General features: G+C 52.0%; 1 protein-coding gene across 2 annotated transcripts; it reads left to right on the top strand.

Moving 5' to 3' along the window:
- The first annotated feature begins 968 nt into the window (after positions 1 to 968).
- On the top strand, positions 969 to 23,983 carry ATP8B2 (ATPase phospholipid transporting 8B2). Of its 2 annotated transcripts, XM_023641091.2 has the most exons (28): positions 969 to 1,107; positions 3,823 to 3,890; positions 6,112 to 6,170; positions 6,528 to 6,641; positions 6,770 to 6,868; positions 7,139 to 7,200; positions 7,300 to 7,372; positions 7,658 to 7,728; positions 7,979 to 8,058; positions 9,401 to 9,559; positions 9,808 to 9,896; positions 11,457 to 11,653; positions 14,377 to 14,585; positions 15,456 to 15,499; positions 15,797 to 15,962; positions 16,114 to 16,302; positions 16,456 to 16,571; positions 16,663 to 16,827; positions 16,913 to 17,024; positions 17,165 to 17,270; positions 17,413 to 17,557; positions 17,747 to 17,930; positions 18,092 to 18,315; positions 18,848 to 18,931; positions 19,254 to 19,499; positions 19,639 to 19,777; positions 21,638 to 21,768; positions 22,034 to 23,983. In XM_023641091.2, the coding sequence occupies exons 2-28, from the start codon at positions 3,860 to 3,862 to the stop codon at positions 22,310 to 22,312; spliced, it is 3,573 nt and encodes a 1,190-aa protein (XP_023496859.1). In that variant the 5' UTR covers positions 969 to 1,107; positions 3,823 to 3,859; the 3' UTR covers positions 22,313 to 23,983. The 2 variants fall into 2 exon arrangements, with proteins under 2 accessions (XP_023496859.1, XP_023496858.1); XM_023641090.2 differs by lacking the exons at positions 969 to 1,107; positions 3,823 to 3,890 and adding an exon at positions 4,499 to 4,800.
- The last annotated feature ends 763 nt before the right edge of the window (positions 23,984 to 24,746 follow it).

Genomic DNA, 24,746 nt, shown 5'->3' with positions numbered 1-24,746 from the left:
TAGACAGGGAGAACTGGAGGAGGATAAGGTCCCGGGACCCAGGCTCTTCCTCCTCTTACCCCACAAAGCAGGTTTTCGGACCCTGAGGGCTTCCCGGGACGTAGTTCCTCAAAATAACCGCCAGAGGGTGCGCAGCCTGGAAGCCGGATTGGGAAGGCTAAGGGAATCCGCAGGGTAGTGGGGGCCTATCATCCAGTGGAGGGCATAACCTTGGGGGTTCCTCCAAAGCTTGCTTCCCACTGCCTGACTCCTAGCTCTCGTAACCTCAGCGCCGCCCGCCTTTACCCTCACTGGGGCGCCTCTCCTAGATTCAGCCATCCCCGGATAGTAGTTAGGAGTGGGGAAACTGTGTCCTCCAAGGGGGCGTGGTGGGTGGGGGAAGAAGAGAGTGCCGGCAGGGGAACGCAGCCATGGAAGCGCCTAGAGACATAGAGAGCGAGGCGGAGAAACTGAGGCATAACCCAATACTTAGACGTTTCAGGCTGTGTCATTCACGGAGAGGGTGAAATACAAGGAGATGAGCCAGGGCGAGGAGGGAAGGCGAAGAAACAGAGGGCTCCGAGGGGAATGAGTGTATGGTTAAGGGAAAGCTGGCGCTGAGGAAAATTCTCCTTGTTCACCGCTTCCTCAGCTCTCACGCCCCTCCCTTAAGGAGTCGCTCTTTTAGCAGAGGAGGCAGCGTTCTCCTGTTTCCTTTCTTCCAAATAAAAAAACATCTCGGAGCTATCTAGCCTCCTATTTTTTTTTTTTTTTTATGCGGGATGGATGTGGGAGTGGGTGGGGCGGGGGACAAGGCCTCGCAGCGCTAAACCTCGGAAGGGTTAAGACCCTCCCCCTGCCCCGCACAAAGATGGCGCTCCCGCCTTCCCTCCCCTCATCCTTCCCCAAAACCCCCTCCCGCCCCCCGCCCTCTCCCGCCACCTCCGTCACTTCCGCCCCGCCGTGGCCGAAACTGACACAAAGTAGCGAGCCGAGGCCCCGGGGGGAGCGGGGCTGCAGCTGGGGGGGCGGGAGCCCGTGGGGAGCCGAGCAGAGCGCCCCCCGCCCCAGCCCCCGGCATGGGCAGGACAGGGCCGCCGGGGCGGGCGCCGAGCGCTGAGCGCTGAGGTGAGGCGAGACGAGGCGGGGGCAGCCCCGGGGCGCGGGCCGGGAGGGCAGAGGGAGATGCCGCTGCGGACGCGGACTCGGGGCTGGCGGGGCCGGGGCCGGGGGTGAGGGTGTGGGCAGGAGAGGACACGGGACAGAGTTGGGAGGTGCGGTGAGACCGAGGAGGAGGAGGAGTGATGATTGGAGAAGAGAGGGCGTCGGGGTGCCTGAGGATGGGGGAGGTCGGGAGGTCGTCCGCAGGATGGGAGGGCGGGTTGCTGAAGGGGCGCGGGAATGTCGAGGAGAAGCTTATGGAGCAGCGGAGAGGGGAGAACCGGCTAGAGAGTTGTCGGGGTGAGACGAGTAACCGGGGTCCGAGGGTTTGGGTAATTGGAGGAGGGAGTCTGGGGCCGGTAGGATTTGTCTCTGTAGGGTGGAGGTCTGCGTGCGTAAGGAGAAGCAAGGGTGGAAGGAGAGGTGGTGGCTCTGGGAGCTCAGAGCTGGGGAGTGAGTCCTGTGTTCTGTCCTTAGCGATGGAAGGCGGCCAGGAGTGGTCTTGGTGGCAAGTGAGCTGGGGGCCTTGGATTCCATTCCCTTATGTTTCCCTGACCTGCCCACAAATATCCCTGCCAGCCTCCTCTGAAAGAAGGGGTCCGTCTTCCCCGGTGGGAAGGTAGCAGGACCAGGCCTAGAGGAGGAGCCGTTTTCTTCCATGGAGCATTGCCTTCTTCCCAGAGCTGGCTATTTTTATCCCAAATGTGGCTGCAGAGGGGGCTGGGGCAGGGTGACGGGGCAGGGCGACGTGGCTGATGGGCCTGACGGCTCAGAAAACCTAGGCTCTCTGAAACTGTGAAGAAGTGAGAGAGGGTCCCTGTTCCCAGGTCTCCCCCTCACTTTCTCTCCCTGTTGGGGGCCCCCAGAGGGGCTGAGGTCTGCGGCCAAGCCAGCTTTCTGTCTCCCCAGGGTCTTAGAGGTAAAACAACTTTCCTGGTTGGTGTCCAGACTCCTGACTCCTAAAAGCATGTGTGGCTCCTTCATTAACTCTTTCGTAGGACTCAAATCTAGATCTTCAGGCTGATAGTGTTTCTTGATTTGACTCCCTGCTGAGGGCGGGGTTGGCTATGGAACTTGTGATGCCCACCCTTGCATCCTCTCCTTTAACCTCTCCCTTCACACCCCACCCTCTCATGACTCATACTCTAGACTGGGTGGAGACCCTGGCTGGGGGCCCTGGAGGAGGGCTTGGCGTCTCTAAAATGTGGATGAGGTTTTTCTTCCTGAGCCAGGCACCCTTGGCTGCCAGGTTGGGGAGGGTCAGGGAGGAAAAGGACTTCTGGATATCAGTTTTGTCTGATCTGGGGTTTGGGAAGGGAGTCTGAGTTAGTGAAGGGAGCACTGGTGTGGGTGACAGGGCCGTGGCCAGAGTCTGTAATTATAGAGGTTGGGCAGACAGGCAATTAGTATCTCTTGGGACTGACAGGCTGGCGGGGTGTGCCCAGTAGGTCGGAGACAGGGGAACCAAGGAGGAGGAAGGCTTTCCACCCAGACAAAGAAAGAGGAGGTAACAAGAGGACCCAGGACCTAGCTGACAGTTTCCTTTGAGCCATACTGGGGAATAGAGATGAGGCTCTATGACCCTGTCTCAGAGGCCAGACCTTTTTTACCTTTTTAGGTGAAAGGAAGGACATGGGAAGAAGGAAGGAAGCAGAGGCCCATCTGACTGATGCTCCCTGAGCCTGCACCTAGTACCACACTGACTGAACTAGGCTTGGGGTGGGAGAGAGAGAATAGTTCAGAGGAGGGTAGGGAAGACCCCTCTGCTGGCCCTTACGGGTTGCTGACCCAGACTGAGAGGAAGTGGTCTGGGGACTGTCTCTGCAGGAAGTGAAGGCCATGCCTCTAATGTGAGCTCCCCTGGAGGAGGTGATAATGGAAGTCCCAGTAATGAGGGGATGGGAGGATTATCAGCATTTTGAGAAGGGTAGAGCCTGCCCACCCTGTTTCCTGATGCTCTGCCAGGTGTTTCCTGGCTCATGTTCCCTCAACCCAACCCTTTGGTGGAAATTCTGCTTTCCAGTAAACACAGACACCACTCATTGCCACCAGGAGGGCACATGAGGGCAGCCATTGTCCCTGGGATGGGTACCTTGAGAGCTGTGCCCCTCCTGTCAATAACAGGCCTCTTCTCTCTGCCTCCTTCCTTTCCCTGCAGTTCTTGGCTTCTGTAAACTGTCAGTCCCCTGTCCCCTTGTTATCCAAGGCAGAGGCATGGGGGGAGGTGGTAGAGAAGTCCCCTCTTCTTTCTCAGGGACCCATCAGGGCAGTAAGAGCAGAGTGTTGGTGTGGAGTTGGTGGGGAATGCTGGGGGCAGGGCAGAGTCAGAACTGGAGAAGAGAACCTTCAGGAGGAGTCTGAAGAGGGGAATGAGGGGCCGGCCCCATGGCTGAGTGGTTAAGTTTGCACGCTCCAGGGTTCACTGGTTTGGATGCTGGGCGCAGACCTAGCACTGCTCATCAGGCCGTACTGAGGTGGCATCCCATATAGCAGAACCAGAAGGACCTACAACTAGAATATACAACTATGTACTGGGGGGCTTTGGGGAGAAGAAAAAAAAAAGGAAGATGGGCAACAGATGTTAGCTCAGGTGCCAATCTTTAATTTAAAAAAAAGCGGGGGGGGGGGGGTGAAGGCTTACCCTCAGCTTCCTGACCTCATGCATATGTCACCTTCCTGCAGGGTCTCCCATGGGATTGCTGGGACCTTACTGGGTGAGATGGCACTGTGTGCAAAAAAGCGCCCCCCAGGTAAGACAGGCAGGAGGGGGGATCCCTGGGACCATCAAGAGTGGGTGTTGCTATAGCTCAGGGAGCAAAGGGAAGAGGGACGACTAGTAATGATTCTGAAGGAGGGCAGATTGCAACCCGTACCCATCCTGAGGGGAGCCTAGGAAACCGAATTATTCCCCTGATCCCTGAGCTGGGTTCTCCTCCGGCAGGGTGCTGAGTACCTGCCCCCACCCCAAACACATGGACTCTTATCTTGGGGCACCTGGAGCTCCTAGTCTCTGGTCTGGGGAGCTGTTCCCATCTTCTCCCCTCCGTCCTCACACCTCGTCTCTTCTCCTTTCTCCCCTCATTTTTCCATCCAGCCAAGTCCTCCTCGTTTTTCCTGAGGGCGGGGTGGGGGTGGAGGTGGGGGGTGGGATGAAAGCGGTTGCCCCCGACAACGCTGGCAGTCCCCTCACCCGCATTGGCCGGGCCGGGGGAGGCGGGGCTCCGCGCTGGCTTTCGCCTACGCGGCGCGCTGGCAGGCGGCTGCCCCTGCAGTCCGGGGAGCGGGCGGGGGCGGAGCCCCGGGCGTGCGCACCGCGTTCGGGGCCACTCAGCGCGTGCCGGCGTCCGTGGGGGGCGTTGGGGGCGGCGGCGGCGGCGCAGCTGAGCGCGCGGCGTCCCTGGCTGCGGGCGGCCGCGAGGATGGCCCGGGCTGCAGGTGGGGCGCGCGCCCGACGGCCGGGGCTCCCCTCTGAGCGGCCGCAGCTCCTGCGCCTCCCACGGGGGCCGCCCCATCGGCGCCACTGAGGCAAAGGACAGACAGACAGTCCACCCTCTCCCGCTCAAACCGGGATCATGACGGTCCCCAAGGAGATGCCCGAGAAGTGGGCCCGGGCCGGGGCACCTCCTTCCTGGAGCCGAAAGAAGCCCTCTTGGGGGACAGGTAACGGGAGACAGCTCCTGGCAGCTCTCCCGAGCCCATAATTTCGCCCCCTCCCACCTTCACGCTCGCTTGTCCTCAGCCTCCCCCACCTTCCCTGATTCTCTCCTTTCCGGACCCAGAGATCCTGGCTCCGAAGGGTCCGGTCCTACCTTTCCCTTTGCATGGTCTTTGGTGACTGCGCAGGGGGCTCAACCTCAGGGGTCCCCTCTGGGGAAGTTTCTGGGAGTAAAGTGACCACACAGGGAAGGAGCGCTCTAGGTAGTCAGAGGATGCTGTGATCTGAGGTTTTGTTACTGCAGTGTGCTCTGCAGGGGTCTTGGAGGGGATGGTGAGGGAAGGGGTCTGGCATGCTGCCTTTGGCTCCCGGACAGGTTTAAGGCATGTTTACAGCCTAATCAAGATACCCGTTTTTCAGCCTGAGGTCATCGTGACCCCTGGAGATGGGCTGAAGAACCCTTCATAGGTCACCCTCGTGTTCTGGGACCTGAACTTGGTACCTACAGTCCCAGACCTGCAGAGGTTCAGTATAGATGTAGCTTATTTGTCACTCAGCAACAAATGTGTTGTTCAGGGAGAATGTGTGCAGATGGCACAAGAAATGTTACAGTTAGAGAGCAACTGTTTCAATTACATCCCATTCCTCTTTCCTGCGTCTCTGTCTCAGTCTGCATGACCCATATGCATGACCCCATCCCCCCTTCTACTTGAAGACCAGCTTTGAAATAAGGTGATGTCATTGTGAGCCAGTAAGAAGCTGCTGCTGGTGACATGTGACAAGCAGAGGCTCCTGTAGGGTGGACTGCACGTGGGGCTGCGATGTTGCAGCAGAGCAGTTTCAGGGCACCATGATCCTCTGTCTTGCCACCCACCCCACCCCCCAGGTTAGGGGGAGGGCAGTACCATGGCTAGATCTGCAGGAGTTCCCAGGGGGAGGAAGCTTTGTGTCTTCAGCTGCTGTTCCTTGGGGGATTCCCAGGACCATTAATGCCTGAGGCATTAATTAAAGAGATAGGAGAGAGGAGCTGAGTGCCCCCAGTGGAACACCTTGATGGTGTTTGGTGAGGAAAGTAGAATGCGTCCTGTCCTGTGAACATAATGCCTGCAGAGCCGAGTGGTCAGGCTGGTGGTGAGAGGTGGACCAGAGGGAAGAATTTAGTGAGACCTCAAGGTGTGGCACTAACTCCTTAAAACTGTACACTGTGGAAAGAACCAAGGCCCCCAGTGGAAATTCCACAAGGTGGGGTGGACTTGACAAGGTGTTGGGCCAGCCCTCAGTTTGCTCCTCCTGACTGCAGCATCATTCTATTGCAGAAGAAGAAAGGAGGGCGCGGGCCAATGACCGAGAATACAATGAGAAATTCCAGTATGCGGTAAGTGGCTCTAAACTACCTATTCCCTCCTCCTGAGTCAGAAAGGAGAAAGGTGCAGAAACGTCCTAGGTTGGGACTGAAGGCTGACTGGGAGAGGGTTTGGGGGAGGGGAGGGCAGCCTCCTCACCACTCTCCATCTGCCACTGTGCTGAATTTTTCATGCCTTCACCTGTCAGTGAAGCAGGATACATTGACCCCATGAGACTCCCTTCTCTCCTCCTTTTTCCCCCCCTCACCTGTAGTTGCTGGCTTTTGGGGGGCAGAGGTTTAGGGAAGTGGAGATGGAGGAGGCGGCCTCAATCTGATTCTGGGTTGGAGTTGGAGGCTGCCTCATTATCTTCTCTCCCACTGCCATAGAGTAACTGCATCAAGACCTCCAAGTACAATATTCTCACCTTCCTGCCTGTCAACCTCTTTGAGCAGTTCCAGGAAGTTGCCAATACCTACTTCCTGTTCCTTCTCATTCTGCAGGTAAGTGACCTGGAGCAGACCCTTTGCAACTCACAAAGCTGAATAAAGTCAAGGAAGAGAAAGATCGAGGGGAAAAGAGGGCATAGGATGGGGCCTCAGAGGCATGCCTTTCTCTTTCCTCTTTTCAGTTGATCCCACAGATCTCGTCCCTGTCCTGGTTCACCACCATTGTGCCTTTGGTTCTTGTCCTCACCATCACAGCTGTTAAAGATGCCACTGATGACTACGTGAGTTGTTTTCATTCTTCTACCTTTTCCCCACCCCCAACTTGCCCACTTCCACTCAGCACAATTCCTTGGAGACTTTACCATCCCTTACCTGGTCCAGCTAGATCTGTGATATCTTGGCTGGAAGTAGAAAGGGGGTGTCAGGGAGAGAGTAGATTTGTGAACAAGTGTATACAAGGTGGTACCCAGCATGCTGTGCATTCCACTGATCATCTAAGTCCCTTGGGGTGGCAGAAGGTGCCTTACCTTTCTTAGTTCTCTTCTTTTCAGTTCCGCCACAAGAGTGATAACCAGGTGAATAACCGTCAGTCTCAGGTGCTGATCAATGGAATGTGAGTGCCTGTTGGAGACTGAGGGCCTTGGAGAGGAAAGGGGTCCCCTGGGAACTTCTAGCTACTGACAGCCTCTTTTCTGTCTTCTCGTTGCCTCAGCCTCCAGCAAGAGCAGTGGATGAATGTCTGTGTTGGTGATATCATCAAGCTCGAAAATAACCAATTTGTGGCGGTAAGGGACATGATACCCCCTAGACCCGCAGGGCTCTTCCTTTTCTTGGGCAGAAAGGGATCAGTCTTTTCCTGATTCATTACTGCCTCTTAAGCACCCGTGGAAGGAAACTTTCTTGAGTGGAGGGCTTCTTTGTCATCTTAATGTACCTGGGACTAACTCCTTTCTAGCCATTCACATGCTTGGGATTAAGCAAATCCGGAATGCTTAGTGGAAGGAGGCATAATCAGAATCCATCGGGGGTGGAGGATTGGTCTTTGGGCTTCTCATTAGTTTTCTCTCCAGGCGGATCTCCTCCTCCTTTCCAGCAGTGAACCCCATGGGCTGTGTTACATAGAGACGGCAGAACTCGATGGGTAAGTTGCATGCTCAGTGTCACACCTCTCCTTCTGCCTCCTTAGAGGTAAAAAGCATGTTTCTGAAAGAGGTTCCCAGGTCTGGGATCTATACCTTTTGGAAACTTTAGGAGTAAGAAAGGCTTTGGGTGTGTAGAAGTATTACCTACCCAGTAATGCATGGGAGCAGTGGTGCCCCATGGTCAGGTGCCCCCAGATAGAATCTAGAGGAAAGAAAGGGAACTAGGACTCAGGGACACTGTTCTTCCAGAGAGACCAACATGAAAGTGCGTCAGGCGATTCCAGTCACCTCGGAATTGGGAGACATCAGTAAGCTTGCCAAGTTTGATGGTGAGTAATTTTGGAGAGGAAACTTTCAGATAGAGGAGGTGGGTTGGGTTTTGGGGTTTAAACTGCACCTTTTCCTTTTGGCTTCTTGCTGCTGTGATTATGCAGCTCCCTGGACTTTTTTGGGGCCTGGGGGTGGGGGGTTGCTCCTGGCATCAGGAATGCCAGGTGGCTACCACTTAACTTTTGAATTGATGATTGTCATTTGAAGAGATCGTCATAGCTGATCACTCTCTCCTTGCTTTGCATGTGAGAGAAATTCAGCTTTTTCTTATTTCTTAGGCTTATTCAGCTCAGAATAATAATATATGGTCCTTCTAACAAGACAAACTGTATAGTGTGTATAAGGAGAAGCCCTCCTGCCCTCCAATTCTACCCTCCTTAGGTAGCCAGGCTGTCTGTTTAGTGTGTATTCATCCACACTTTTTTTTATGTTTTGTTTTAAAGATTTTATTTTTTTTCCTTTTTCTCCCCAAAGCCCCCTGGTACATAGTTGTATATTCTTCGTTGTGGGTCCTTCTAGTTGTGGCATGTGGGACGCTGCCTCAGCATGGCTTGATGAGGAGTGCCATGTCCGCGTACAGGATTCGAACCAATGAAACACTGGGCCGCCTGCAGCAGAGCGCGTGAACTTAACCACTTGGCCACAGGGCCAGCCCCTCTTTATGTTTATAAACAGATGTGAAATCAGTCAATGGGATTATACTGTACCAAAATCTCTGCAACCTGCCTTTCTTTACCTATTAAATTCATCATATCACATCACTGTACAGTCATGCGCTGCACAACAATGTTTTGTTCAATGACAGACCGCATATATGACAGTGGTCCCCTAAGCTGAGCACCACATAGCCAGGTGTGTAGTAGACTATACCATCTAGGTTTGTGTAAGTACACTCTATGATGTTCACTCAATGATGAAATCACCTAATGACACATTTCTTGGAATTTATCCCTGTTGTTAAGCAATGCATGACTGTATAAAGAAATTTTACCTCATTAATAACTGCGTGATGTTTCTTAAAATTGATGTATCATGATTTATTCAACTATTCCCTGACCATTCAGTTGTTTCCAGTCTCTTGCTATTCAAATAATGCTTCAGTAAAAATTGTTGTGACCTATGCTCGTATTTTTGTAGAATAGAGTCCCAAAAGTGGGATTGCTGGCTCCAAGGATATGTCCACTTTTAATATTAATTCATGCTGCCTCATTCCTTTCAGTTCACACTCCCACCAGTAGTGTGTGGATGGGCCCATGTCCTAACACCATCCCCCTCAGTTGCTGTCTCATGGTCAAGCTATAGACTGGACCTTGAGCAATGACACTCTTGTCTTCCATTCAGGTGAAGTGATCTGCGAACCTCCCAACAACAAGCTGGACAAATTCAGTGGAACTCTCTACTGGAAGGAGAACAAGTTCCCCCTGAGCAACCAGAACATGCTGCTGCGGGGCTGCGTGCTGCGAAACACCGAGTGGTGCTTCGGGCTAGTCATCTTTGCAGGTGAGCCTCCTAGGGTCCAAAGAAAGGAGGATGAGAGTTGGTGACTCAGCCCTCCCTCGGGAATGTAGGGGGAGGCTGAGTGGGCTGGTACAATATGGAAGATAAAAACCCTCCAGCCCTGAATACAGGCCTCTTGTCCAGCCACTGTCTCTATTTCAACCCAGTGTCCTGTAGTCTGGAGACCAGGGTAAAAGCCCAGAGGCAGATTTTTTTACTTGACTTTCCCAGCCTTTCCTATCCTTTTCTAGGTCCTGACACTAAGCTGATGCAGAACAGTGGCAGGACAAAGTTCAAGAGAACAAGTATTGATCGCCTAATGAATACACTGGTGCTCTGGGTAAGGCTTCCCACATGTGGTTCCCTGTCCCCACCCTCTGGTTCTCCCTGGGCGGCTCCTTTGTTCTCCCCTTGTCTCCTCCCTGGTCAGTAGTCAGGCTTCAGGTTTTGTCTTTAAAGCTGCTGGCAGGTCAGCCACTCAGAGACAGTGTTTATGTCAGGCTCCTTTTAGACTTGGGATATGTTATTTAAAAAACCTTAGGAACGTGCATGTATCAACAACTTAAGAAGGCTGAAACAAGTCTTCCCTTCTCTGGATTCCAGTTATGATGATGACTTAGTGCAGCATGTGACCTTCTGTTTGCTTTTGCCAGGGACAAGGAGGCCTTCATGGGGATGGTGCAGGAATTAAAAGAAAAATTTCCATTTGGAGGATGGATAACGGGGTCTTTTCCCTTGACTTCTAAGAGTGAAGGATCCCAGAGGAGAAGTTTCTGTTTTGGTTTTTGGCAATTCCTGAATCCTTCTCTTGTTTGGCTAGAAATTTGAGCTCCTTGTCGGGTTCTCCTCCCCTTCTTGTGCCCCCACTGCCTGCTGCCCGCCCCCCACACGCCAGCTTGGGTAGGCTGGGGCCAGCCTCTGGTGAGAGTTTCCGCCCTGGCCTTAAAGGGTTTGTAGAAACCCAGCCTAAGGGAGAGAGGTTAAGTCTATCACGCAAGCTCACATCGCCCCCTGGTGGTCCTTGAGCACCAGGCTAGTTCCTGTTTTGTTTCAAAGCATCAAGAGTGGCGGCAGCTTTGGAAATAGATGTCTGAGATGAGACGATGGTCTCAAATTTTTTCTTTTCACCACCAAAACTTTCTTATGAACCTTCTTCAAGGACTCCAAGCTTTGTAAGTTTTTTAACTACCAAGAAATCTACATTTATAAAGATACAATTTGTTTCCCTAGTTAAAATTTTTCTTTGGCCATCTGTAGGAGATAATGAACATTACAGAAACTTGGCGTTTTTGTTAGCTTGTGGAGGCTTAGCTCAGGTAAATGGGTGATTTCCAGTAAGTTGCTTTGGTATGTTGAAAGTAGCTCACTCCATTCTTACCTCTTCTAAGGGTTCTAGCATGTCATATTGGGAGCTACGCAACTACTTCAGCTTCCCCGTCATACAGATGAGAAAAATGTTCAGAGAGAAAGCCACATGATGGTTGATGGCAGGCTACAACTTGTCACCAGTTCCACGTACTTCCCACTAGAACATGCCACCATCTTAAAGATGCCTGAGCTTTTGAGGGCTCGGGGTACAAGTGGTGACCTTCAGGGATGCACTTGATTTTGAGGGGCTCCTAAGTGGCAGCCTAGCCTCTGCTTTTTTTTTTTTTTTTAAAGATTTTATTTTTTCCTTTTTCTCCCCAAAGCCCCCTGGTACATAGTTGTATATTCTTCATTGTGGGTCCTTCTAGTTGTGGCACGTGGGACATCGCCTCAGCGTGGTTTGATGAGCAGTGCCATGTCCACGCCCAGGATTTGAACCAACGAAACACTGGGCCGCCTGCAGCGGAGCGCGCCAACTTAACCACTCAGCCACGGGGCCAGCTCCTAGCCTCTGCTTCTTATTCCTCCTCAGATTTTTGGATTCCTGGTCTGCATGGGGGTGATCCTGGCCATTGGCAATGCCATCTGGGAGCACGAGGTTGGGATGCGCTTCCAGGTCTACTTGCCTTGGGATGAGGCAGTGGACAGTGCCTTTTTCTCTGGCTTCCTCTCCTTCTGGTCCTACATCATCATCCTCAACACCGTCGTGCCCATATCTCTCTATGTCAGGTATGCGCTTTCTCTGCCCCAGGGTCTCTCCAGGGAGCTTGGGTGGTCCCTTGGCAAACTTTTCTATGATGATGAAGTCCCTGAGAAAGAACTTGAAGTCCTCTTCTTCCTGTACTCTGAACATATCTGTTTATCTCTGTGTGCAGACGAAACTTCACCACAGTTTCCTGGCACTTTGGACTGTATCAGAACAAAGACTGTATTGATTTATTCAGCATATATTTATTGCCTGCTGACTTTGTGCAGAGAAGCATGCCAGGTGCTGTGGCACATACAAAGATATATTAGGAATGGATCTCCTTCCCTCTAGGAGCTTCATTCTAGTAGAAGAAGAAAAATCTAAAGACGTTATGAAACAAAAAGGGAACAAATGCTGTAGGAGTCATTCTCCTCCAGTCTTACGTGTGAAGCAAGGGGACAGAGATGTGTAATATGGTCTCTGCCTTCAAAAGCAGCAGACTGGTAGGGAAGGGGAGATACAAACAGTGTAAGATGCTGAGATACCATGTGGGAGGCACAAAGTGCCGTGAGAGAAGAGCATTGCACTTCATGCACTTAATTAGGGAGGACATCTCTGAAGAGGTGGCTGTTGAACTGGGCTTTGAGCGGTTGCTGGGATGGGTGAAGGTGAGCCTGGAGGTGAGGGCTGGAACAAAGGCGTGGAGATAGGAACCTCGGAAAGGTCATGGGACAGTTTGTCAGGAGCTTGGACCATGAGTGGGGGGCTATAAGACAGAGAGCTGGAAACATAAGCTTGTTCCTGATGAAGAGTCTTGGATCTTTGCCTATGGACTTTATACTAGTAAACCATTAAAAGAGTCTTTAAAAAATTCTAAAGAATGCTTTAGGATGTGTTGACTGGAAGTGGTGTGCAACATGAATAGGATCAAGGATACGTCTAGGATGTTTGAGGTAAAGAGAATGTTAACAAGGACTGGGCCAGTGAGAATGGACAGGAAGAGGGGGATGCTAGAGAAGGAAGGAAGAACGCCCAGAAGAAAGAAATTTTCTTTTGTATTCAGTGCCTTGCACTTGAGATAAGGGAACCTGTGACATTTTTAAGGAAATGCTTTATGGAGATGCTCAGAACTCTTCCCTATGCCATTTTTTGTACACACGGATTCCCCAGCTAGTCTTCTAAGTCTCTCCCCTAGCCCCTGAATCTTAGTGCTAATGGCAGTGAGTAGAAGATAGTTTCTGTACTGAGGGCATACAGTTTGGGTTTTCATAGAGCACTGAGAGGAGACTCAGGCCAGCCCTGGTGGCCTAGTGGTTAAGTTTGGCAAGCTCCATTTTGGTGGCCCAGGTTCATTTCCTGGATGTGGACCTATATACCACTCGTCTGTCAGTGGTCATGCTGTAGCAGTGGCTTACGTGCAAAAAGAGAAGATAGGCAACAGATGTTAGCTCAGGGCGAATATTCCTCAGCAAAAAAACATGGAGACTCAGAAGGTTCATGATTTAGTTCTGTCTACTCATTAGCACATGACCTCAGACAACTCCACAATCACTTGGGGTCTCAGTTTTCTCATGTAAAATGGGAATAATAATACCTGTTCCACCTTCTTCATAGGGACATCTTGATGTAAGATACTAGATTGGAAAATACATTTTAAAAATTAAATTACTATGCCAATATTGGGTGGTAGCATGTCCATCATTATCATTGCAACTCTGTTCTTCATTAGTATTTAAATAATTTCTTGTTTACAGTCTGATTGTTTTTCCATCTTTGAGCTTTACTGTCCATGTTTTGTATCCAAGATCACTCGAAGCCCATGGTAGCTGCCTAAGAAAGTTGTTTTTCTCAGTCTCAATAGTGTGTGTGTTTGGGGGAAGGTGGGAGGAGGTGTTTGATCAGTTGAGCGGGGAGAAGGCTATGAAGACATTTCCAGTCAACACATTTTTACCTGATAAATGGATCCTGCTAGCAGCCTCAGTCGAGCTGGAGGCAGGGTTCCAGATGTGGCCCCATTGCTTGGCCCTACTGGACCTAAATACAAAGCGCTTTCTGGAAACGCTGAGAGATCCCAAAGGTCACGCCTAGCAAAAAAGAGATGTGGACAGACTTCAGGATGTAGAAAGCACTGTGTCGTTATAAACTCGCATTATTTCCCAGGTTCTGGAGGCCCCACTCTGTCTGGAGTCTGCATCTCGGTTTGCCTCGTGTGCTTCCTGAAAGCGTCAAGTCAGGGTTGTGGAGCCCTGAGCCCAGGTGGAAGGAGGGTGCTCTGCCTGGGTTAGGGCAGGGAGGAGTAGGCTTCAGAGCCTTCTGGTTTCCTTCCCCACAGCCCCTCTCTGAGGTGGCATCTGTGTTGCTGTGGCATACGCAGCACCCTCATTATTTCTCTTTTTTTTTCTCTCTTTCTCTCTTATACTTTCTCTTGTTTTCTCTGCATGGTTTCTGTATTATTAGTCTTGAGGTAAGAACTGGCTGAGTGCCTTGTCTGCAGTCTTTCTTCCTCCTCTGCCCGTGCTGTCTGCCCCGCCTGCCCAGGCCCTGTGCACCTTTTTGTCTGGAGAGCATCAGAGGGTCGGGTCGGGGAGTTCCGTTGCCGGCTATGCGTGGCTGGCTCCACCTTCAGGTTCTCCTTGCCCTTCTCCACCCAGATGTCTGCTCTGTTCTCGTTTCTCCCCAGCTGGAGGGCCTGCGGCGAAGGCCCATGTGGGTGGGCATCCTCTCTCCTTCCTGCCCCAAGCCTTACCTCTTGTCCCCTGTGCAGTGTGGAGGTCATCCGCCTGGGCCACAGCTACTTCATCAACTGGGATAAGAAGATGTTCTGCATGAAGAAGCGGACGCCCGCAGAGGCCCGTACCACCACCCTGAACGAGGAGCTGGGCCAGGTGGAGTACATCTTCTCTGACAAGACAGGCACGCTCACTCAGAACATCATGGTCTTCAACAAGTGCTCCATCAATGGCCACAGCTATGGTATGGCAATGCTTCTGGGGACTGGGGGCTCGCATCTCGCCTGGAAGGAGAGTGGTACTAGGACTCCCACAGTTGTCTTGACATTTGGGTTTTACTTCTTTCCTACTTGGGTGTGCAGGGCCTTGAATGGGTCCACTCTGTATCCTGTGTCAGGAAGCAGATGCTGACAGTGCTTCCCCTATCCTCTGTTGACGCCCTCACCCTGGTCTCAGCTCCAGGCAGTAGGGGAGCTCCTTGGCTGTTTGAAGTGAAGCCCAAGACACTGGTCTCTGAGCATCCTGGTCAGGTTGGACCTTGGCTGCCTCGGTGGAGTGCTAGACTCTCCCCCTCACTGTTCAGGGCCTCTGTGAGTCTCTGGAATGTGACCATTGTCTTTCCAGTGTGGCTGAGCTGCAGTGGCCTTGTCGCTGAGCTCCTGGGATGGCTTGGGGCCTGGTGTGTGGTGTCTGACTTTTATGCAGAGTGAGCCCTTCTCATAACTGTTTTCTGTACTAACCCAGGCCCGTGGCCAGTGTGTGAGGCTTTGTCTGTTGTGTAGGACTAAAGAGCCAAAGGTACCGCAGGAGGCCTGGGAGCCCTGCACGGAGGAGTATAGGATTGGAGCTGCCCTGGGAAAGCTGGTGGGGGGTCGTGAGGACAAGGATAGGGAACAGTGGTTGCCGTGACTTTTAGTCCTGGAGTTCTAAAGATCCAGGGTACCTGTTGCCTCCTGTCCCTTGAGTCAGCAGTGTGAATCTGTGTGGCATTTGCTCAAGAATCAGGGTTGCAGGTTCCAGGTGCCTGTGGGGGTTCTGACTGGAGCCTTCTCCCCCTGCTCTGAGAGATCTCCAGCTCTGACATTGCTTCTCCTTCTGTTCTGGCTGTATGTAGGTGATGTGTTTGATGTCCTGGGACACAAGGCTGAATTGGGAGAGGTAAGGTCCAGCCTCTGTAGTTATTCTATATGACAGTTAAGCATAGGGTACCTGACCAGTAATGATATAGTTAGGAGTGGTGTGTTGTTTGGTCAGGAAATGGAAGTTACTTGGAGAAATGGGTGTTTTAAGGAAGAATTGGTAGCAGAAGTGGGAATTTTGAGGTCCACAGTGGACAGGATCTTGGGCCTTCCTACCAGGAGTTGGAAGGGCAGGGAACAGTAGGGTGGGGACAGCCCTTCCCTGGAATGCAGCCTGGCGGCCCCCATTTCCTACTTGCCCTCTTACCTGCTTCAGAGGCCTGAACCTGTCGACTTCTCCTTCAATCCTCTGGCTGACAAGAAGTTCTTATTTTGGGACCCCACCCTCTTGGAAGCTGTCAAGATGGGGGACCCCCACACGCATGAGTTTTTCCGCCTCCTTTCCCTTTGTCATACCGTCATGTCAGAAGAAAAGAACGAAGGTGAGCCAAGGAGCTGGCTTGGGCTGTCCCCTGCCTGACTTGTGCCTTCGAGCTCGGGCTCTACTCTGTTGCTGGGCTGGGGCTTCCTGGGTGGGACACGTGGCTGACAGTGCTGCCACTAAACACCACACGTGTTCTTCCTCCCCGCCAGGGGAGCTGTACTACAAAGCCCAGTCCCCGGACGAGGGGGCCCTGGTCACTGCAGCCAGAAACTTTGGTTTTATATTTCGCTCTCGTACCCCCAAAACCATCACTGTCCACGAGATGGGCACAGCCATCACCTACCAGTTGCTGGCCATCCTAGACTTCAACAATATCCGCAAGCGGATGTCGGTCATAGGTGAGGCCTGGACTAGCTGCTGGGGGCTTCGGGGGAAGCACACAAGCCTGGAATGGGTGAGGGATACTGGGTGCACCTTGTTGATGTGTTAAAGGTGGGGGTCTTTGCCTGCCTGAAGTTTTCTGGGACTTTCTCCCCCTGTCTCACTCACAGTGCGGAATCCAGAGGGGAAGATCCGGCTCTACTGCAAAGGGGCTGACACTATCCTGCTGGACAGACTCCACCACTCCACCCAAGAGCTGCTTAACACCACCACTGACCACCTGAATGTAGGTGTGAGGGGAGGAGGGGCCTTGTGATTCTGCTACTTTTGGTGTTGTGGGAGGGCGTGAGGGGTGACTTTCTTGACTCTGCTTCCAGGAATACGCAGGGGAAGGGCTGAGGACCCTGGTACTGGCCTACAAGGATCTGGATGAAGAGTACTATGAGGAGTGGGCTGAGAGACGACTCCAAGCCAGCCTGGCCCAGGACAGCCGGGAGGACAGGCTGGCCACCGTCTATGAGGAGGTTGAGAGCGACATGATGGTATAGGCTGCAGAATGGGCTGAGGGTGGACAAGGAGGGCTCATGCCCAGGGCTCTCGTGCCAGGGACCCTTGTGGTACTTTCAGCTGCTGGGTGCAACGGCCATTGAAGACAAACTTCAGCAAGGGGTTCCGGAGACTATCGCCCTCCTGACGCTGGCCAACATCAAGATTTGGGTGCTAACCGGAGACAAACAAGGTGAGAGCCCAGGAGAGCAGAGGAAATTGCATCTGGACGGTAGCCCTGTCGGGTCCTTGCATGAGCCTAGGACATCAGGCAGGAGAGTGCACTGACCTTGTTCGGGGCCTGTCCGTAGCTCCTGCGTTCTCTCTTGGTAGAGACGGCCGTGAACATTGGCTATTCCTGCAAGATGCTGACGGACGACATGACAGAGGTGTTCATAGTCACTGGCCACACCGTCCTGGAAGTGCGGGAGGAACTCAGGTAAACAGAGACCTGAGGCAGGCAGATGTTCTGCACTGTGCACATGGGTTGGGCAGGATTTCCTGGGCCCTGATGGGTCCAGGGGTGGCTTGAATCACTATTGCTGTCCTGGAAGACCACGGTTTCATTTCCACCTTCACAGGAAAGCCCGGGAGAAGATGATGGACTCGTCCCGCGCTGTAGGCAACGGCTTCACCTACCAGGAGAAAGTTTCTTCTTCCAAGCTTACATCTGTCCTGGAAGCTGTTGCTGGGGAGTACGCCCTGGTGATCAATGGGCACAGCCTAGTAAGTGTCACGATCCTTCACTTGTGCAGTATCTCTCCAGCGAGCACTTCTCTCCATACAGCTTTTATATCTTTTTCTCATTTCCCTTGACTTGAGAGGGGCTGTGGTCTTTAAGGGGACTGGGAGGAGCTGACTCCCAGATCTCTCCTGGGGAAGACTGGGGTTCTCTCCGGACTCTCTGTGTTCCAGGCCCATGCGTTAGAGGCAGACATGGAGCTGGAGTTTTTGGAAACAGCCTGTGCCTGCAAAGCTGTCATCTGCTGCCGGGTGACCCCTTTGCAGAAGGCACAAGTGGTGGAACTGGTTAAGAAGTACAAGAAGGCTGTGACACTTGCTATTGGGGATGGAGCCAATGATGTCAGCATGATCAAAAGTGAGTGTGGACTGTGTAGGCGTGTAGGCTTGGGGGAAGGTGGGGAGAAGGCCCATGAGGTCTCGGGACTAGGGAGAATGATGAGGTATGGGGCCTCTAACTTGTTGAGATTCTGAAGCATGTGACCATCTTCACCCTCTTGTCATCTCTTGTCTCTGCAGCAGCCCACATTGGTGTGGGCATCAGTGGTCAGGAAGGGATCCAGGCTGTCCTGGCCTCTGATTACTCCTTCTCCCAGTTCAAGTTCCTGCAGCGCCTCCTGCTGGTGCACGGGCGCTGGTCCTACCTGCGCATGTGCAAGTTCCTCTGCTATTTCTTCTACAAGAACTTTGCTTTCACCATGGTCCACTTCTGGTTCGGCTTCTTCTGTGGCTTCTCAGCCCAGGTAGTAAGCTCCCAGTCCACTGGTTTGCCTATCTGTAAGCTACTCAAGAGCAGAGATTGTATCTGTCCTGTTCATTGCTCAGGCCCCTGGGGCCTAGGTATTGTCTGGTACATGTATTAAAAAAATACTTGTTGAGGCCAGCCCTGTGGCATAGTGGTTAAGATTGCATACTCCGCTTCAGTGGCCCGGGGTTCACAGGTTTGGATCCCGGGCACAGACCTACAACCGCTTGTCAAGCCACACTGTGGCAGCATCCCACATAAAATAGACAAAGATTGGCACACATATTAGTTCAGTGACAGTCTTCCTCAAGCAAAAAGAGGAAGATTGGCAACAGATGTTAGCTCAGGGCCACTCTTCCTCACAAAAAGACAAACAGACAGACAAAAAAATTTGTTGAAGGAGTAGAGAGGGAGCCCCAGAAAATTCCTTAGGGCTCCATGTATGCCACATTGGCTGTCTTCCTCGGCTTGATTTGTAGTGAAGAATGACTGTATGTTCACTCCTCTGTTGCTCTCTGTTCTCTCTCCAGACCGTCTATGACCAGTATTTCATCACCCTTTATAACATCGTGTACACATCCCTCCCAGTCCTGGCTATGGGGGTCTTTGATCAGGTATGGGGGAGTTTGATGGTCAAGCAGGATGGGGAGAAGGACCTTGCTGCGAAGGAGTCACACTGATATTGGTGGGTGTGTGACACTTGTACCCACTGCCTGTGGTCCCTGGGTATGGCTGGTTCTTTCTCTCGGCTTCAGCTGACCTGTAACTCCTCTGGGTTGCTGAACAAAGGTTAATTGGGGGCAGCTGGCTTGAGGTTGGATTTAGCTATCAAAGAATTTGAAAATGAAGAAGCAGGGACAAGGTCTGCCCTTGGCTATCCTGAGTCAAAATGGCAGCTTCTGAGGCCTGGTATGCCACTTGGCTCTCCCCACACAGGATGTCCCAGAGCAGCGGAGCATGGAGTACCCTAAGCTATATGAGCCAGGCCAGCTGAACCTCCTCTTCAACAAGCGGGAGTTTTTCATCTGCATCGCCCAGGGCATCTACACCTCCGTGCTCATGTTCTTCATCCCCTATGGGGTGTTTGCTGAGGCCACTCGGGATGATGGCACTCAGCTGGCTGACTACCAGTCCTTTGCAGTCACTGTGGCTACTTCGCTGGTCATCGTGGTCAGTGTGCAGGTATGAGGCAGACCAGGAGCTGCTCTTCCCCCTGGAAGAAGTGAGCCTCCTTTTCCTGGGGTTGCCCTGGGTACTAGTGGGACGGGGGACGGGGTTTTTTGGGGATGGTCCTTTTGCCTGTGACAATTGCTTTTTGCAGATTGGGCTGGATACAGGCTACTGGACAGCCATCAACCACTTCTTCATCTGGGGCAGCCTAGCTGTTTACTTTGCCATCCTCTTTGCCATGCACAGCAATGGGCTCTTCGACATGTTTCCGAACCAGTTCCGGTTTGTGGGTGAGTTCCTGTGGCTTCCTCTTGAATCAGTGAGAAATCACACCTGTTCTGGGACTAACAGGGTACGTAGCCAGTTTGCACATCATGAGCATTTATTGGACACTCCTCGTGCCGGGTATTCTGCAAGGTGCTGGGGGGATAGCTAGCTGTATCTGACCCAGGCCCTGCCCTCAGAGAACTTCCATATCCATGAAAGTGAACAATAGCCCTGCCAGGCCCTGGAAGGTCAGGGCTCCAAGGGAGGACAAGGGGTAGCAGGCTTCATGGTCAGCAAAATGATGCTTGTGGGACGGTCAGGGAGAGTCCCACAGAGGCGGCTGCTGTGAGTAGAGCCGGGATTAGGGAGTCAGATTCCAAGTCAGAGAGCTGGCAGTGTGGAAAGGCCACTTGTTTCTAGGGAATGGAGAGTGCTCCACCAGGGTGGGGTGAGAATACGCATTGAGAAGCAGTGGAAGAGAGGCTGGAAAGGTGGGGCCTTGGAGGGATCAGGATGCTGGGCTGTCAGGTCAAAGAGTCTTTTTTTTTTTTTGAGGAGAGAGTAGAGAGTGGCATCAAAGGATTACTTTGGAAAAATGAATCTGGCAGTGATGGCCAGTGGGGAAGTACTGTGGTGATTGAGCACAAGACTGTTCAGAACTGGGGCCAAGGTGGCCCTGGTGTGTGCAGAGAGGGGCTGGTTGGGAGGCATGAGGTGATAGACACATTTTCAGATCTTGACATTTGCTTTAGATCTGTTCACTCATTCATCCAGTGGCCATTCAGTCAGCACCTGCTCTGTGTCACCCACCACTCTGGCTGCTGGGGATGTAGCAGTGAACAAAACAGGCAAAATCCTTGCCTTCTTGGATTTCCTATTTTAGTGAGACAGTTTACAAGTTAACAGATAGAATGTTTGGAACTAATAAGTCCTATAAGAATCATCAAGCAGGGTAGAGAGGAGCAAGAGTTGTCAGCAATGACCTCTTGAGGAAGGGACGTTGGCACAGAGAAATCTGCATAAAGGGAAGGAGCAAGCCATGTGGCTCTCTGGGAAGGAACAATCCAGGAAGAGCAAACAGTGACACAGAAGCGTTAGCTGGGGGCTTGCAAGGAAGAGTGTGTGTGTATCTAGGAAGTGAGGTTAGAGGGTAGGGCTGGGGTGGGGAGAGGTGAGGGAGATGATGAGAATTGGTCCAGATCATGTAAGCCCTTTTGGCAGAGTAAAAACTTTAAATATTAATCTAAACATGATAGGAAGCTGTTGCAGGGTTTTGAGCAGGGAAATGTTGTAAACTGATTTATGTTTTTAAAGGATCACTCTTGCTGTTTTGTGGATAACAAAGTGTAGGGGGCAAAGGTGGAAACGGGGAGACCAGTTAGGAGGTTGTAGCAGTAATCCAGGTAAGAATGATGGTGGCTTAGAATAGAGTGAGAAGTGGAATTCCATAGGTATTTTGAAAAGTGGAGCCCACAGATCGGATAAGGGGTCAGAGAGAGAGGAATCAAGGTTGACCTCAGAGCTTTTAGTTGGAGCAACTGAGTGGGTGGTGGTATTTCCTGTGCTGGGGAAGACATAGAGCAGATTGGGGTGGAGGAAATGTGACTCACTTTTGGCCATGTAAAATTGAGATGCCGGCTAGATATTCAACAGAGATGTCAAATGAGGCAGTTAAAGAAATGGGTCTGAAGTTCTGGGGAGAGTTTGGAGCTAGACTCAGCTTTGGAGGTGTATGCTGTGGAGCAGGGAGGAGAGGGAAGCCAGGGACGACTTAGGTTTTGAGACTGGGGAAGTGGGCTGTCAGAGATAGAAATGGGGAACTTGGGGCTGCCCTTCTGTCCATTTTGTGACTCCCAAGGCCTCGGACTCCTCTGCATTCCCAGGTAATGCTCAGAACACCCTGGCCCAGCCCACGGTGTGGCTGACCATCGTGCTCACCACGGTCGTCTGCATCATGCCTGTGGTTGCCTTTCGATTCCTCAAGCTGAACCTGAAGCCTGACCTCTCTGACACGGTGAGAAGCTGGGCTGTCTGCTTTGGGGGACGGAGACAGTGTGTCAGAAAGCCTTCTGGCTTAAACGCTTATGCGCTGCAGTTTGTGGGCTGCAGGTCTGTTAAGTATGTCGGTGGTGGTGTCTGCTCTTCCTCTGAACAGACATCTCTGTGCCATGGAGGTTCCCATGGCCACCCTGTCCTGGGTGCTCTGGGTCCCTTCTCCGTGGTGGTGTTTGACACTGCCACACTGATGGAGGCCCCTTCATTTGTGCTTCCCCTGCCAGGTCCGCTACACCCAGCTGGTGCGGAAGAAGCAGAAGGCCCAGCACCGCTGCATGCGGCGTGTGGGTCGCACAGGTTCCCGGCGCTCCGGCTATGCCTTCTCCCACCAGGAGGGCTTCGGGGAGCTCATTATGTCTGGGAAAAATATGCGGCTCAGCTCGCTTGCACTCTCCAGCTTTACCACTCGCTCTAGCTCCAGCTGGATTGAGAGCCTGCGCAGGAAAAAGAGTGATAGCGCCAGCAGCCCCAGTGGAGGGGCCGACAAGCCCCTCAAGGGTTGAAGGCTGCGACTGGGACACCCCATGCTGGTTATCAGAGCACGCAGGGCTGGCCGGCCACTGAGAGGACAGCATCTAAGAACTGCGGGTCCTCATCCCTTGCCTCTCCCATATCCCCTAGTAGACTCTGTCCTACTGGTACAAGGAATGGCTGGGGCATCCCCAGCTATGGGAGAGTGGAGGGGGCAGGCCCTAAGGGCAGAGTAGGGGCTGGGGCATCATCAAAAACAAGCCCCAGTAGGGGACCAGATGTGGAACCAAAAATAGAAGAAAAAACTCTTGGAGATTGGGTCTGCCCCTGCCCTGCCTGGGAGTCCACAGGGAGACTATAATCTCTGTATTTTTTTATTCCCACTCCCCAGAGGGGCCCTAGAGCCCCTGTTCCTGAATTACACAAGAATGTATCATGCCGGGAAGCCAGAGACCTGCTGGGGCCTCTGGGCCCCTTGCATCGTGTATGTCTCTCCTTGATTTGTGTTTGTGTCCATTTGGTTTTGTCTTTTTTATTTGGCAAGTGGAGGAGTCCACTATGTAATTTTCATGTTATGGTTGATGTCTTAACTGTCCTGGGGAAGAGGAGGCTGGCATGCAGGGGTGCCCCAACCTGGCTGGATTTGGAGTAGTTTGGGAGGAGCCACAGGTCACAGGTGGCCCTCCAGTGGCTGGTGTCCATGAGGGATAGAGAGGCTGACCAGAGTGGGAGGTCTCTGTCAGCAGAGGGTGTTGGGAGAGGATAAGGAAGGTTTCATCCTATCTCCTTCCTCACCTTGAGAGTGAGATGCTACCCCTTCCTCCAGCACACACATATATCAACTCCCGGATTCTATAATTCCTGCTAGTATTTCCCAGGGCTGGAGTCTGGGAACGTGATCCCATGGTTCTCAGTGACCTAAAGCTGGGTATGAAATTTAGTCTGAAGAAAAGTTTTCTTTTGAATTTAGACCCAAGTTCATTAGCAGAGTCCCTTCTGACTTCCCTTCTCCTTCCTCATTGGCATTTTCCTACATTACACCCTGGACCTGAGGTGGGCCCGAAAGGGGAAGCTGAGCATCCAGAGGCAAGGCTGAAAGGGGGAAGCTGGCCTCTGCTTCACCCTTCTGGTAAACAAGGGGTCCCACCCCCTCCAGGGCTAGCATCTGGAAAGATGTGGTAGAGTCTCTGTACTGGGGCGGGGGGACGGGGCGCAGGAGGAGTGCAAAACTGGGCTCGGGCCAGGAGACTAAGCTCAGTATCTGGCTTGATCTGGACAGGACTCAGTTGGAGCCTTGGCATGCGTGTCCTTCCTCTCTGTTATCCACACCTAGGAAGCTATTATTCAAATTAGGCATTTCCCAAGTTAATTGCTACCAAATCAGTCTTGGGAAGAATCTTTTCCTCATCTTTGGTAGTGGAGGGGGGTACTCAGGAATGGTGTGGAGCTGGGAGTGGGGTATGGAGATCTTAAACATTCAATGTGGGAGCCCCGAGGGAACTGGAGGTAGGCTGTGATGAGGTGGGGTGGGGTGGGCAGGGAATAGTGGGAGGGGAAAGCTTGACAGGGAAATCCCTTTTGGCCACACAGTTTACAAACCTACCATCATGTGTTTGTGTGTCTCTTAAGGTGAGAGTCTGATTTTTATACCAAAGAGGAAATGATTTTTTTTCATATTGGTTTGTCTATAATATAAATATAAATATATATATATATATACAGTTATATATATTATTTTTTTGGTTCTCTCTCGTTTTTTAGGGAGGGAGGAAAGTACCAAGTTGCATTGAGCTGTAATTAAGGAACATTCTGTATAATTTATGACACATTTCTATACTTGCAAAAATTATATCATTTTATGGATATAAGAGAAAAATGTCTTTTTATAAAATTCCAATTTCTGAGAAGTGTGTAACTTGTCTCTTTTCTGATGTTTAACCAAGACTGGTGGTAAAACTAAAGAGAGAGAAACTTTTTAAAATGGAATTGAGTGGTTAGATCTGGGCCGAGGTGGAGAAAACAGAATAACTGGTGGGATATAGCACCTCCTCTGTTTGCACACCTCCCAGGATCCAAGTTTTAGCTGGAAGATGGGGCAGTGGGTGGGGCTGAGGCAGACCAGGGGGACTTTGTGTTCAGCTGATGGCTGGGTGCTTAGGACCTTGAACTGTTTGCCTTTCCAAACACAAGCCAAACTCTCATTCCTAACTCCTGCCAGATGGGTGGGTATGTGTGAGGAAAGCACCAGGTAAATATTGTAAGTTGCCTTTTTTTTTTTTACCCCCACCCTGTGCTTTTTCGTTGGCACTGGCCTCATAGCCTCACATCTTCCTGGCTTTTCACAGAAGTGAATGTCAAGGAGCCCAAGTATTTCAGACCAGGACTGCAGGAATTTAAGGTTAGCAGATGAGGTGAACTTTCCTCCAGGGAAGGGAGAGTGGGATGAGGACCGGTGTCCAGGAGAGC

Source organism: Equus caballus, chromosome 5 (assembly GCF_041296265.1).
Source record: "Equus caballus isolate H_3958 breed thoroughbred chromosome 5, TB-T2T, whole genome shotgun sequence".
NCBI lineage: Eukaryota > Metazoa > Chordata > Mammalia > Perissodactyla > Equidae > Equus > Equus caballus.
The sequence above is the reverse complement of the archived record's forward strand: the minus strand, read 5'-3'. Positions and strand labels throughout refer to the sequence as shown.

What these genes read in the sequence shown, in the direction of transcription:
- ATP8B2 (XM_023641090.2), top strand. Translation starts at nt 4,713, where the DNA reads ATGACGGTCCCCAAGGAGATGCCCGAGAAGTGGGCCCGGGCCGGGGCA. An exon ending in TGTTCCTTCTCATTCTGCAG is followed by an intron (nt 6,642 to 6,769) that starts GTAAGTGACCTG and finishes TCCTCTTTTCAG; the next exon opens with TTGATCCCACAGATCTCGTC. An exon ending in GCTAACCGGAGACAAACAAG is followed by an intron (nt 17,025 to 17,164) that starts GTGAGAGCCCAG and finishes CTCTCTTGGTAG; the next exon opens with AGACGGCCGTGAACATTGGC.